The 13,135-nt window shown below is 48.5% G+C and overlaps 1 protein-coding gene across 1 annotated transcript; it reads left to right on the forward strand.

The window, feature by feature from the left end:
* The first annotated feature begins 933 nt into the window (after positions 1-933).
* On the forward strand, positions 934-12,227 carry AMZ1 (archaelysin family metallopeptidase 1). Its single transcript, XM_087728803.1, is given in 8 exon segments — positions 934-1,075; positions 1,078-1,185; positions 1,188-1,277; positions 1,394-1,561; positions 4,698-4,826; positions 6,693-6,862; positions 9,082-9,258; positions 11,560-12,227. Coding segments are annotated over 8 exon segments (1,521 nt in total). The 5' UTR covers positions 934-975; the 3' UTR covers positions 12,139-12,227.
* Positions 12,228-13,135: the final 908 nt, after the last annotated feature.

The following is a 13,135-nucleotide window of genomic DNA, read 5'->3' on the forward strand; positions in this document are numbered from 1 at the left end:
ATGGAGTGGGCATGAATTACAAAGCGGATAAAAGTCTTCTAAAACTTGTTGCATGATACCTCTATGAGATAATTCTTCAACTATGAGGATTAAGAAAATAATTTTTGCTCCATTAAGAGACCTTTGGACTGGACCTCCGTCAAAAAAGTTCACGAGAAATGCTTTGATTACGTTTGGATCCTTAATCCTTAATTCAGAAAAGCGTGAGATTCCCAGGCAGTGTTTTACAGTGTCTTGACAACATAGATCGTAGAATAACAAGATCGAAAGGGACCTTGGAGGTCTTCTAGTCCAACCCCCTGCTCAAGATCCCATATCAAGGGCATCCAACTTTGACAACATTAAAACCTGTGGACTTTAACTCTCGGAATTCCTCTGGCTGGGGAATTCTGGGAGTTAAAGTCCACAGGAATTCTGGGAGTTGAAGTCCACAAGTCTTAAACGTTGCCAAGATTGGACTCCCCTGCTCCATGTCTGGCTGGGGAATTCTGGGAGTTGAAGTCCACAAGACTTTAAACTTGCCAAGAGTGGACACCCATGCTGTATATCAGGGGTCGGCAACCTTAAACACTCAAAGAACCACAAAGATCCTAACCGAAAGCCCCCCGTTCAATTCTGGAGTTGACCGGAAGTCCGGTTCCCCCACGATAAGAGTCTCCTCCTAGAGCGGCATCCTTTTTCCTCTGCCAATCGGAAGTCCGGTCCTTCCACCATAGAGTCTCCTGCTAGTGTGGCATCCTTTTTCCTCTACCTGTCCTAACCGAAAGCCCTAGCCCTATCAATTGTGGAGCCGACCGGCGACAGGGAGCCACAGCAGAGCCACATGCGGCTCCGGAGCCACGGGCTGCTGACTCCTGCCCTGTATCATTCCCTACAAATGGCAGCCGAGTCTCTTCTTGGCCCAGTGCGGGTAACCTGCTTAATCCCCCCGGCTCTTCTCTTTGCTCCTTCCCAACCAGAGTCGGCCGTTCAGCGATGTTGCAGTGCAGACATGCTCAGGAATTCAGCTTTGGGCCCCGGGCGTTGAAGGATGCTCTGATTTCCACCGACCCAGCCCTCCAGGAGCTCTACGCCAAACTTTCTCGAGCACCGAAAAGCTCTTCCTGTCCGAAGCCTACAACCCACGGCGGACCCTTTTCTGCACTTTGTTCATCAGGACGGCTTTTGATTGGCTGCTCAGCCACCCCGCGCCCCGGAGGATTTCGAGACCTTCTACTACGCGCTGCTGAAGAAAAAGCAGCGGTTTTGCCGCAAGCACATCTACCTGCAGCCCATCGGTAAGCCGGCGGATGGATCCGAAGGATGGTGGGAGGAAGGTTTCTCACTCGGTCCTGTGGTTAATATTCGGGGAGGGGGCCTTGACCTTGTCCCTTGACGCTTCTTCTGTTCCCAGACCTAAGCGAAGGGCCCGTGGGGATCTCTCTCCTGGATTCCCTCCGCAGCTGCGTGGAGTCCTTCTTTCTGGGCCTCCGCGTCAAATGCCTGCCTTCCGTCTCCATCTCTTCCATCCACTGCTGTCACCGTCACAACCAGGAATCGGACAGGATGCAGCTTCACACAGGTGAGGCGGCGGGCTGGAAAAACCTGGGAGGAGGATCACGATGGGGTCCTTTGGAAGGTTAAGACGAGGTCCTTGGTGGTCTCTGAGCTGGGTGGTTTTCCTTGCGGACGTTTCACGACCCAACTAGGGGACATCATCAGTGCTAGAAAGGAATGGGTTTGTGGGTGGAGAAGGAGAAGAGGAAGAGAAAGGGAGAGGAGGAGGAGGAGGAGGAATAATAGAAGAGTTGTAGGCTCCTTGGTGCTCTCTGAGCTTGGTGGTTTCCTTGCAGACGTTTCACGACCCAACTAGGGAACATCATCAGTGCTAGAAAGGAATGGGTTTGTGGGTGGAGGAGAAGAGGAAGAGAAAGGGAGAGGAGGAAGAGAAGGAGGGGAGGAGGAGGAAGAGAGGAGGAAGAGGAGGAGGAGAGGAGGAGGAGGGGAGGAGGAGGAGGGGAGGAGGAGGAGGAGGAGGAGGAGGAGGAGGAGGAGGAGGAGGGATAATAGAAGAGTTGTAGGCTCCTTGGTGTTCTCTGAGCTTGGTGGTTTTCTTGTAGACGTTTCACGACCCAACTAGGGAACATCATCAGTGCTAGAAAGGAATGGGTTTGTGGGTGGAGGAGAAGAGGAAGAGAAAGGGAGAGGAGGAGGAGAAGGAGGGGAGGAGGAGGAAGAGAGGAGGAAGAGGAGGAGGAGAGGAGGAGGAGGGGAGGAGGAGGAGGGGAGGAGGAGGAGGAGGAGGAGGAGGAGGAGGAGGAGGAGGGATAATAGAAGAGTTGTAGGCTCCTTGGTGTTCTCTGAGCTTGGTGGTTTTCTTGTAGACGTTTCACGACCCAACTAGGGAACATCATCAGTGCTAGAAAGGAATGGGTTTGTGGGTGGAGGAGAAGAGGAAGAGAAAGGGAGAGGAGGAGGAGAAGGAGGGGAGGAGGAGGAAGAGAGGAGGAAGAGGAGGAGGAGAGGAGGAGGAGGGGAGGAGGAGGAGGGGAGGAGGAGGAGGAGGAGGAGGAGGAGGAGGAGGAGGAGGGATAATAGAAGAGTTGTAGGCTCCTTGGTGCTCTCTGAGCTTGGTGGTTTTCTTGTAGACGTTTCACGACCCAACTAGGGAACATCATCAGTGCTAGAAAGGAATGGGTTTGTGGGTGGAGGAGAAGAGGAAGAGAAAGGGAGAGGAGGAGGAGAAGGAGGGGAGGAGGAGGAAGAGAGGAGGAAGAGGAGGAGGAGAGGAGGAGGAGGGGAGGAGGAGGAGGGGAGGAGGAGGAGGAGGAGGAGGAGGAGGAGGAGGAGGGATAATAGAAGAGTTGTAGGCTCCTTGGTGCTCTCTGAGCTTGGTGGTTTTCTTGTAGACGTTTCACGACCCAACTAGGGAACATCATCAGTGCTAGAAAGGAATGGGTTTGTGGGTGGAGGAGAAGAGGAAGAGAAAGGGAGAGGAGGAGGAGAAGGAGGGGAGGAGGAGGAAGAGAGGAGGAAGAGGAGGAGGAGAGGAGGAGGAGGGGAGGAGGAGGAGGAGGAGGAGGAGGAGGAGGAGGGATAATAGAAGAGTTGTAGGCTCCTTGGTGTTCTCTGAGCTTGGTGGTTTTCTTGTAGACGTTTCACGACCCAACTAGGGAACATCATCAGTGCTAGAAAGGAATGGGTTTGTGGGTGGAGGAGAAGAGGAAGAGAAAGGGAGAGGAGGAGGAGAAGGAGGGGAGGAGGAGGAAGAGAGGAGGAAGAGGAGGAGGAGAGGAGGAGGAGGGGAGGAGGAGGAGGGGAGAAGGAGGAGAGGAGAGGAGGAGGAGGAGGGGAGGAGGAATAATAGAAGAGTTGTAGGCTCCTTGGTGTTCTCTGAGCTTGGTGGTTTTCTTGTAGACGTTTCACGACCCAACTAGGGAACATCATCAGTGCTAGAAGGGAATGGGGTTTGTGGAGAGGAGGAGGAGAAATAATAATAATAATAGGAGGGTTGTGGGGTCCTTGGTGCTCTCTGAGCTTGGTGGTTTTCTTGCAAACGTTTCATGACCTGACTAGATAATGTTATCAGTGGTAGACAGGAGAGGGGTTTGCAGGGAGGAGGAGGAGGAGGAGGAGGAGGAGGAGGAGGAGGAGGAGGAGAGGGAGAAGAACTGTGGGTCAAAGCTTGGTTATTTATTTTTTTTGCAGATGTTTCGTTACCCCACTAGGGAACACCATCAGTGCTAGAAGGGAGTGGGGTTTGGGAGGAGAAAGAGGAGGAGGAAGAGGAGGAGGAGAACCGTGGGGCCCTTGGTACTCTCTGAGCTTGATTATATTTTTGCAGACGTTTCATTACCCAACTAGGGAACATCATAATCGCTTAGAGAGGGCTGAAAAGTGCTGTAAAGCGGTATATAAGTCTGCTATCGCTATCATCGGTGCAAGAAGGGAGTCAGCTTTGCAGGGAGGAGGAGGAAGAGGAAGAGGAGGAGGAGAACTGTGGGATCCTTGGTGCTCTCTGAGCTTGGCTGTTCCTTGTGGACATTTCGTGACCTATCTAGGACACACATATTTTTTAAATTATATATTTTTATTCTTTTTCTTAAAAAAACAAAACAACAACACATACAAAACAAGAGCAAGGGAAAAAAACCAACTTTCCTCCATTTCATCAAGCATGTCGTCTGGTTACAAGTTTTTGTGCATCAATTCTTAAGATTAAGAATAACATCACTGGTTTTGCATTAAACATAACTGGATGTTTCGCTGTCATTGAGCATGACGTGTTCAAATTACCATCAATATTCTTTCGTTTGTAAGAATCCTCATTTCCTTGAATTCATAATTATCTATCAAATAACAATGAGTCTTTGAAGTATTATAAAATCGCCTATCTCTGAGGAGAAAAGGCGGAGATTAGAACAAATAATTCCCATTAATTTATAATATACATTCACATGAGCCGAGGTGGCGCAGTGGTTAGGGTGCAGTACTGCAGGCCACTTCAGCTGACTGTTATCTGCAGTTTCAGTGGTTCAAATCTCACCGGCTCAAGGTTGGCTCAGCCTTCCATCCTTCCGAGGTGGGTGAAATGAGGACCCGGATTGTTGTTGGGGGTGATATGCTGACTCTGTAAACCGCTTAGAGAGGACTGAGAGCCCTATGAAGCGGTAGATAAGTCTAACTGCTATTGCTATTGTTTTATTTTGCTCCTTCAGATGGCATCTTGACGTTTCTGAAGAACAACAAGCCGATGGACGCTCTCTGCGTCCTGGGCCTCACTCTCGCTGACCTCTACCCCTGTGAGACGTGGAGTTTCACCTTCGGCAAGTTTTTGCCAGGCCAAGGTTAGCTTGATAGCTTCTCTTCTTCTTCTGGGTTGGGAGATGGGTTTTTGGAGGTCAACCCCACAGAGGTCGAGCCAAGGTGTGCGCCACCAGGCTTGAAATTTTGGGCTTGGACAATCTGGCAGTGTGTTTATTGCCCAGATGCCCTTCCTGTCACCAATGCGGAGTTTTATTGAGCAGATATATTCTTATCGTGCCTGGAGAGAAATATCTGCCTCTACTTAGGATCTGGATTGAGATTTGAAACGGCGATTGAGCCTGAGCTCAAACTTCATTACGCTTTTTTTTTATAACCAGCTTGTTTGTTATTTATTCCTTGGCTGTAAACTGTAAGATCTCCTTGAAGGGGTAAAAGCTGAAAATCTTATCACTGAAACCAACCGTAATCCACCGGGAGTCACTAAAACCTATGAAGAACGGTTGCAGGAACTGGGCATGGCTAATTTAATGGAAAGAAGGACTAGGGGAGACATGATAGCAGCCTTCCAAGATCTCAGGGGTTGCCCCAAAGAAGAGGAAGTCAAGCTATTCTCCAAAGCACCTGAGTGTAGGACAAGAAGCAATGGGTGGAAACTAATCAAGGAGAGAAGCAACTTAGAACTAAGGAGAAATTTCCTGACAGAACAATTAATTAGTGGAACAGAAGTTGCCTCCAGAGGTTGTGAATGCCCCAACACTGGAAGTCTTTAAGAAGATGCTGGATAGCCATTTGTCTGAAATGGTGTAGGGTTTCCTGCCTAGGCAGGGGGTTGGACTAGAAGACCTCCAAGGTCCCTTCAAACTCTGTTATTGTATAGAATAGAATAGAAAATAGAATAGATTAAATAGAATAAGAATAGAATAGTAGCATAGAATAAATATGGAATAGAAGATAGAAAATATAATAACAATAACAAAGTAGAACAAAATAGAATAAAATAGTGGAACAACTTGCCTCCAGAGGTTGTGAATGCCCCAACACTGGAAGTCTTTAAGAAGATGCTGGATAGCCATTTGTCTGAAACAGTACAGGGTTTCCTGCCTAAGGAGGGGGCTGGACTAGAAGACCTCCAAGGTCCCTTCAAACTCTGTTATTGTATAGAATAGAAAATAGAATAGATTAATTAAATATAATAAGAATATAATAGAACAGTAGCATAGAATAAATATGGAATAGAAGATAGAAAATATAATAACAATAACAAAGTAGAATAAAATAGAATAAAATAGTGGAACAGCTTGCCTCCAGAGGTTGTGAACGCCCCAACACTGGAAGTCTTTAAGATGATGTTGGATAGCCATTTGTCTGAAACAGTATAGGGTTTCCTGCCTACGGAGGGGGCTGGACTAGAAGACCTCCAAGGTCCCTTCAAACTCTGTTATTGTATAGAATAGAAAATAGAATAAAATAATTAAATAGAATAAGAATATAATAGAACAGTAGCATAAAATAAATATGGAATAGAAGATAGAAAATATAATAACAATAACAAAATAGAATAAAATAGTGGAACAACTTGCCTCCAGAGGTTGTGAATGCACTGGAAATCTTTTAAGAAGATGCTGGATAGACATTTGTCTGGAACAGTATAGGGTTTCCTGCCTAAGGAGGGGGCTGGACTAGAAGACCTCTAAGGTCCCTTCCAACTCTGCCATTGTATTGTATTATACTTTCATGCCATTGTGGGTGGAATTGCCTTGCAGCTCATCTTGTAAACTGTACCCTTGTGCTAGAAACGGATTTGAAATGGCCCAAGGACCAACTGTTGAAAACAGATGGTTCAGCCCAGCCCAGGAAGTCTGTCTTTGATGGGGCGTACCGGGGATGAGACACCTGCGGAAATGGCAACTCACCTTTCTCACCCCGGGTTTCCTCTCTCTCCGCAGAAGTGGGCGTCTGCAGCTTCGCCAGATTTTCCAGCGATTTCCCCCAGGGGCCTGGCTTGGGTTTCAGCCCGTCGCCCCGCCGACGGGAAGCTCGTGACGAAGAAGAAGGGGATATAGCCAGGAAACAGACCTTGCTGTTCAACATGTTGGAAATGCTCCAGTGTTGCAAGGTGAGGATCACATGGGCTTGGGGTGGTGGTGGTTAAAAATGGACATCGGTGGTGAAATTCAATTTTTTTTAAACTACCGGTCCTGTGGGCGTGGCTTGGTGGGCGTGGCAGGGGGAAAGGAGACTGTAAAATCCCCATTCCCTCCCCACTCCTGGCGGCAGCCAGAGGTGGTATTTGCCGGTTCTCCAAACTACTCAAAATCTCCGCTACTGGCAGATAGGACAGAGCGTTAAGGTCATTGCCCAGAGGATCATAGATTTCTCCCTTCCCTCCTTGGAAACGCTTTATAGCCGCCACTGCCTTTAAAAAGTTCAAAAAACATTCTTAAAGAGCAGAGGTGGGTTCCTACCAGTTCGCACCTATTCGGTAGAACCGGTTCGTCAAATCTACTGAACTGGTTAGAAGAGGTTCCACCAGTGGACCCGGAAAGCAGGCCACACCTACAGAAGAGGCTCCAAACATTTTTTGAAACCCACCACTGGTCCTTGGATATGATTATTCTACACTATCATGCTCCTATTTATAAAACTCAGAGCCTCTGTGAAAGGTGAGGATGACTACTGCCTTTGTGGTGCAATCAGAACATTGCGTGTGTTGAAGTTGTTTTAATGCAAACCAAAGATGCCTTTTAAAAAACAAGTTGACATCCTATTCTTATGCATGCCAGGGCTGTGTGTGAGGTCATTTAAGGCGGTTCTGACAAGTGTCGTCGGCATCTTCATATCCGGTCACATGGGCGGCAAGCCACTCCCATCTGGTCACATGGGCGGCAAGCCCCTCCCACAAAGGAGGCCACACCCACAGAGTAGGTTCGAACAATTTTTGAAACCCACCACTGTTAAAGATCCATCTCATCTTGGGCACTCTTTTTTTTTTAAACTATTACCATCTGGCCCACGGTACAGAGTAATAAAAACCAGGACAAATAGGCTGAGAAACAAGCTTCTATCCCAGAACATATCTATCTTTCGGACTATAAGACACACCGGGGTATATCAGACGCACCAAGATTTCGAAGAGGTAAGTAAGAAAAAAAAACTTTTTGCCTTTCCTCAGCCCCCAGCAGCACTCAGGGCTGAGACAAGGCAAAAAAGGCTCCATTTTTGTGAAAAACAGGCCATTTTTTTTGCAAAAACGGGGGCACTTTTGCCTTCCCCCAGCCCTGCTGAAGACTGCGGAGAGCTGCAGGGGGCTGAGGGAAGGCAAAAAAGCTTCTGTTTTTGCCGAAAACGGTCTCTCTTGAGAGACCACCTGCTGCAAATTACCTCCACTAGACCGATCAGATCCCACATATTAGGCCTCCTCCGAATTCCATCCGCCGGCCAATGTAGACTGGCGACTACCCAGAGGAGGGCCTTCTCTGTGGCTGCTCCGACCCTCTGGAACGAACTCCCCGTGGAGATTCGAACCCTCACCACCCTCCAGGCCTTCCGCAAAGCCCTTAAAACCTGGCTGTTCCGACAGGCCTGGGGCTAAAGAGCTGTTGCCCCCGTCTCGAATGGTATGACTGTTGTGTGTTTTAAATTATGTATTGCTATGTTTCGTTTTTTAATTTTTTGTCTGTATCCCCCTTCCCTGGTTTGAGTTGTGAGCCGCCCTGAGTCCCCTTTGGGGAAAAGGGCGGCATATAAATATAAGAAACAAACAAACAACAAAAACGGGATGCAGGGGAGGGCTTCGGGAGCCTAAAAATGGCTGTATTTGGTGTATAAGACGCACCAACATTTCCACACTCCTTTTGGGAGGGGAAGGTGCATCTTATACTCTGAAAATACGGTACTAGTGTACAGTGCAATATTAATGCAATATCAGGGGTTTTCAATTCCGTTGTATAGAATGTGAGGGATGCGCGTTTTAGAGTGCAGTACTGCAGACCACTTCAGCTGACTGCTATCTGCAGTTCGGCGGTTCAAATCTCACGGGGTGAAGGTTGACTCAGCCTTCCATCCTTCTGAGGTGGGTGAAATGAGGACCCAGACTGTGGGGGCGATATGCTGACTCTGTAAACCGCTTAGAGAGGGCTGAAAGCCCTATGAAGCGGTATATAAGTCTAACTGCTATTGCTATTAATTTCGTTGTACGAGGCGCAAGGACAATAAAAACAACGGAACTAAAAGTAACGGGAAGGGCGGGAGGGAAAGCGAAAGGATTGAACCCCAGGCAGGAAGAGGGCGGTCCGTTTGACTTGATGGGTTCTTCCTTTTTCCCCCCCACGGAAGGTCACGTGTCACGAGATCTGTCATCTGATTGGCTTGGGGAACTGCCGCTGGCTTCAGTGCATCATGCAAGGGGCCCTCAGCCTGGACGAGATCCTTCTGCGGCCGCTGGAACCGTGCCCGATATGTCTCCGGAAGCTGCAGTACGTTGTCGGCTTCAAGCTCATCGAGCGCTACAGGGTGAGTGAGGGTAAGAGGTGGCAGGGCCCGTCTTCTCTGGGCCAAGCCCAGCTCCTGGTTGAGGAGCTCCAGAAGCCCAGCAGAAGAACCGAGATGCCTTTTCAGAGTGGGGGGGAGGGTCAGAGAGTCACAACTGGTGGCCTTTGGTCAGTTGACACAGCCTGGGTCCCTGCTGCCTGTTTTCTTCCTTGGGTCAAGACTGGAAGAATAGCAATAGCCGTGGCATTTAGATTTATATACCACTTTCCAGCCCTCTCTAAGCGGTTTACAGAGTCAGCATATTGCCCCCAACAATCTGGGTCCTCGTTTTACCCACCTCGGAAGGATGGGAGGCTGAGTCAACCTTGAGCCTGGTGAGATTCAAACTGCCAAATTGCAGTCAGGAGGCAGTCAGCAGAAGTAGCCTGCAGTGCTGCACTCTAACCACTGTGCCACCATGGCCCTTCCTTCCTTCCTTCCTTCCTTCCTTCCTTCCTTCCTTCCATCCATCCATCCATCCATTCTTCCTTCCATCCTTCCTTCCTTCCTTCCTTCCTTCCTTCCTGCCTGCCTGCCTGCCTTCCTTCCATTCTTCCTTCCTTCCTTCCTTCCTTCCTTCCTTCCTTCCTTCCTTCCTTCCTTCCTTCCTTCCTTCCTTCCTTCCTGCCTGCCTGCCTGCCTGCCTGCCCCCAACAATCTGGGTCCTCATTTTACCCACCTTGGAAGGAGGGAGGGCTGAGTCAACCTGGAGCCTGGTGAGATTCAAACTGCCAAATTGCAGTCAGCAGAAGTAACCTGCAATACTGCACTCTAACCACTGCGCCACCATGGCCCTTCCTTCCTTCCTTCCTTCCTTCCTTCCTTCCTTCCTTCCTTCCTTCCTTCCTTCCTTCCTTCCTTCCTTCCTTCCCACTTAGCAGATGGAATTCGGAGGAGGCTTAATCTGTGGGATCTAATGGGTCTTTGGGAGGTAACTGGCAGGAGGCAGTCTCTCAAGTACCCAGGTCCGATGCCATGTAGGGCTTTATAAGTAATAACTAGCACCTTGAAGCGTATCCGGAGACCAATAGGCAACCAGTGCAGCTCGCGGGGGATAGATGTGACGCGGGTGTACCATGGCGCACTCACAATCGCTCGCGCGGCTGCATTCTGGACCAGCTGAAGTCTCCGAACACTCTTCAAGGGCTGCCCCATGTAGAGCGCATTGCAGTAGTGCAGATTCGAAATCTCTGCCTTAAATTAGAGGCCTGGGGTTCAATGGGATTCAACTGGATTAAATTAGCAGCCAAAGATACTTTCAAACTCGTGTTGCTTCACTCTGGAAATTCCTGCCTTGAATGGAGCAACGCCTGGGACTTCCTATTCAACTGTCTCGCTTCTTTTCGTTGGTGGGAACGTATCCTGCCCGCAGACAGTTTCAGAATCACTCTGACAGCTGCTAAGAAACCAGAAAGTTTTTTTTCCCTCCAAAGGTTGCTAGCAATTTTCTTCTCTTTTTACAAAATTTGGTGCATGTTGATAGACAATGCAGAGAAAGGATGGCTTGCACAATGCTGTGTAATCACAACATAAAAATCCGCCTTGCGTATTAGCAATAGTTAGGCTTATATACCGCTTCATAGGGCTTTCAGCCCTCTCTAAGCGGTTTACAGAGTCAGCATATTGCCCCCAACAACAATCTGGGTCCTCATTTTACCAACCTCGGAAGGATGGAAGGCTGAGTCAACCTTGAGCCTGGTGGGATTTGAACAGCCAAACTGCTGAACTGCAGTCAGCTGAAGTAGCCTGCAGTGCTGCATTTAACCACTGCGCCACCTCGGCTCAGTGTTTTTTTGGGGGGGAGGGAAATTTGGGCTACAGAAACTCTGCCCCCAGATGCAGACGGTTTCAGAATCACGTCGACAGCTGTTAAGAAACCAGAAAGTTTCCCCCCTCCCACGAAGGTAGCTTGATTTTTATTTTTATTTTTTTACCAAATAGGATGTTTTCCCGAAAATAAGAGCTCCCCGGATAATAAGCCTAATCGGGATTTTAAGTGCATGCGCTAAAATAAACCCTTCCCAGAAAATTAAGCCCTCCATGAAAAATATTGCAATACAGCAGCAGCCATGAGTGGACCACCTCAAAAATAATAAGAACTCCCCCAAAATAAGGCCAGACACTTATTTTTTGGGGGTCAAAAGAAAATAAGACCCTGTCTTGTTTTCGGAGAAACACAGCTGTTGTAGATGGAGAGAAGCATTTGCTTGCACAATGCGGGGTAACGAAAACAGAAAGATCCATCTTGTGTGTTTTGTCTTTGTTTTGGGGGGGGGTGTACAGAAACTCTACGCCTGGATGCAGACGATTTCATCAACCTGGCTCAGCCAAGACTCGGCGGATCTCTCCGTATCGGAGGACCTTTGGCCGCCCAGCGCAGACTCGGGGATGGGTGGCGAGAACGATTCGGAGGCCATCACCTCCCTCTCCGAGCTCTTGACCCCGGACACCTGCAGCCAAGCTGCGTCCACCTTGCAGGACCTCGACCTGGATGAGCAGCCGACGTCCTTGCCCGGCATCCCAGACCGAGAACAGCTGGGCGGGGTCAGCGGCGCCCCCAAACCTTTGGACATGATCAAGGAATATAAACGGTGGCTGGAGATGTGCATCGCGGCTCTTGAAAAGGACGTGCCGGAAGACGAAATCCGGCAACTGGACAAGACGGTGGATTCCTTGGCACGGTGGGAGATGTTCAGTGGTCAGCTGCCCCACCGGCGGAAAGATTTCCATTTCCCCAACGACAGCCCTGGGCTGAGGAAGGTCCTCGGGGACAAATTCTCTTCCTTAAGAAGGAAACTGAATTCCAGGAAACTGGCCAGAGGGGAGTCTTCTCCTCACCACTGGAGGTGGGAAGAGAGTTAGCTTCTCCGGACATTTTGCAGCCCGTTTATTTATTTTGTTTGTTTTAAAACGGGGGTGTCCAAACTTGGGAACTTTTAAGACTTGTGGACTTCAACTCCCAGAATTCCCCAGCCTGCATGGGGTGTCCAAATGTAAGTGGCTGGGGAATTCTGGGAGTTGAAGTCCACAAGTCTTAAAGTTTCCAAGTTTGGACACCCCTGGTTTAAACAAACGACGGGTTCCGTGTGGGTTTGGTAAAGTCTTGTTCTTTGGATTATGCCTTGTCTTTTCAACTGCACCTTCTTATTGTTTCCTTGGATGAAAAAAAAAAATCCTCAGTGCAATAAAATACGTCTGTTCTTATCTTTGCTCCGGGAGTTGTTGGGGGTGGGAGGCGGGGAGTGGGGGGAGAGACAGCAGGAGGGAGAGGCTCTCTTTCATCTACAAAGGGAGAATGCAGGGATCTTGATGTAGAAGTAGCAGCCTTGAGTCTCCTTGCAATTATCTCGATTTGCAGGTCAAGACAAGAAGAAGCAGGGTTCCAATATCTCAGGGGGCTGCCATAAAAGAAGAGGGAGTCAAGCTATTCTCCAAAGCACCTGAGTTCAGAACAAGAAGCAATGGGTGGAAACTAATCAAGGAGAGAAGCAACTTAGAACTGGGGAGAAATTTCCTGACAGTTAGAACAATTAATCAGTGGAACAACTTGCCTCCAGAAGTTGTGAATGCCCCAACACTGGACATTTTTAAAATGATGTTGGAGAACCGTTTGTCTGAAGTGGCGTAGGGTATCCTGCCTTAAGCAGGGGGTTGGACTAGAAGACCTCCAAGGTCCCTTCCAACTCTGTTATTGTATAGAATAGAATAGAAAATAGAATAATTAAATAGAATAAGAATAGAATAGTAGCATAGAATAAATATGGAATAGAAGATAGAAAATATAATAACAATAACAAAATAGAATAAAATAGTGGAACAACTTGCCTCCAGAGGTTGTGAATGCACTGGAAATCTTTAA

Source organism: Thamnophis sirtalis, unplaced genomic scaffold (genome assembly GCF_051295495.1).
Source record: "Thamnophis sirtalis isolate CommonGarterSnake01/CBP01778 unplaced genomic scaffold, rThaSir2_p1.2 scaffold_14, whole genome shotgun sequence".
Taxonomy (NCBI): Eukaryota; Metazoa; Chordata; class Lepidosauria; order Squamata; family Natricidae; genus Thamnophis; species Thamnophis sirtalis.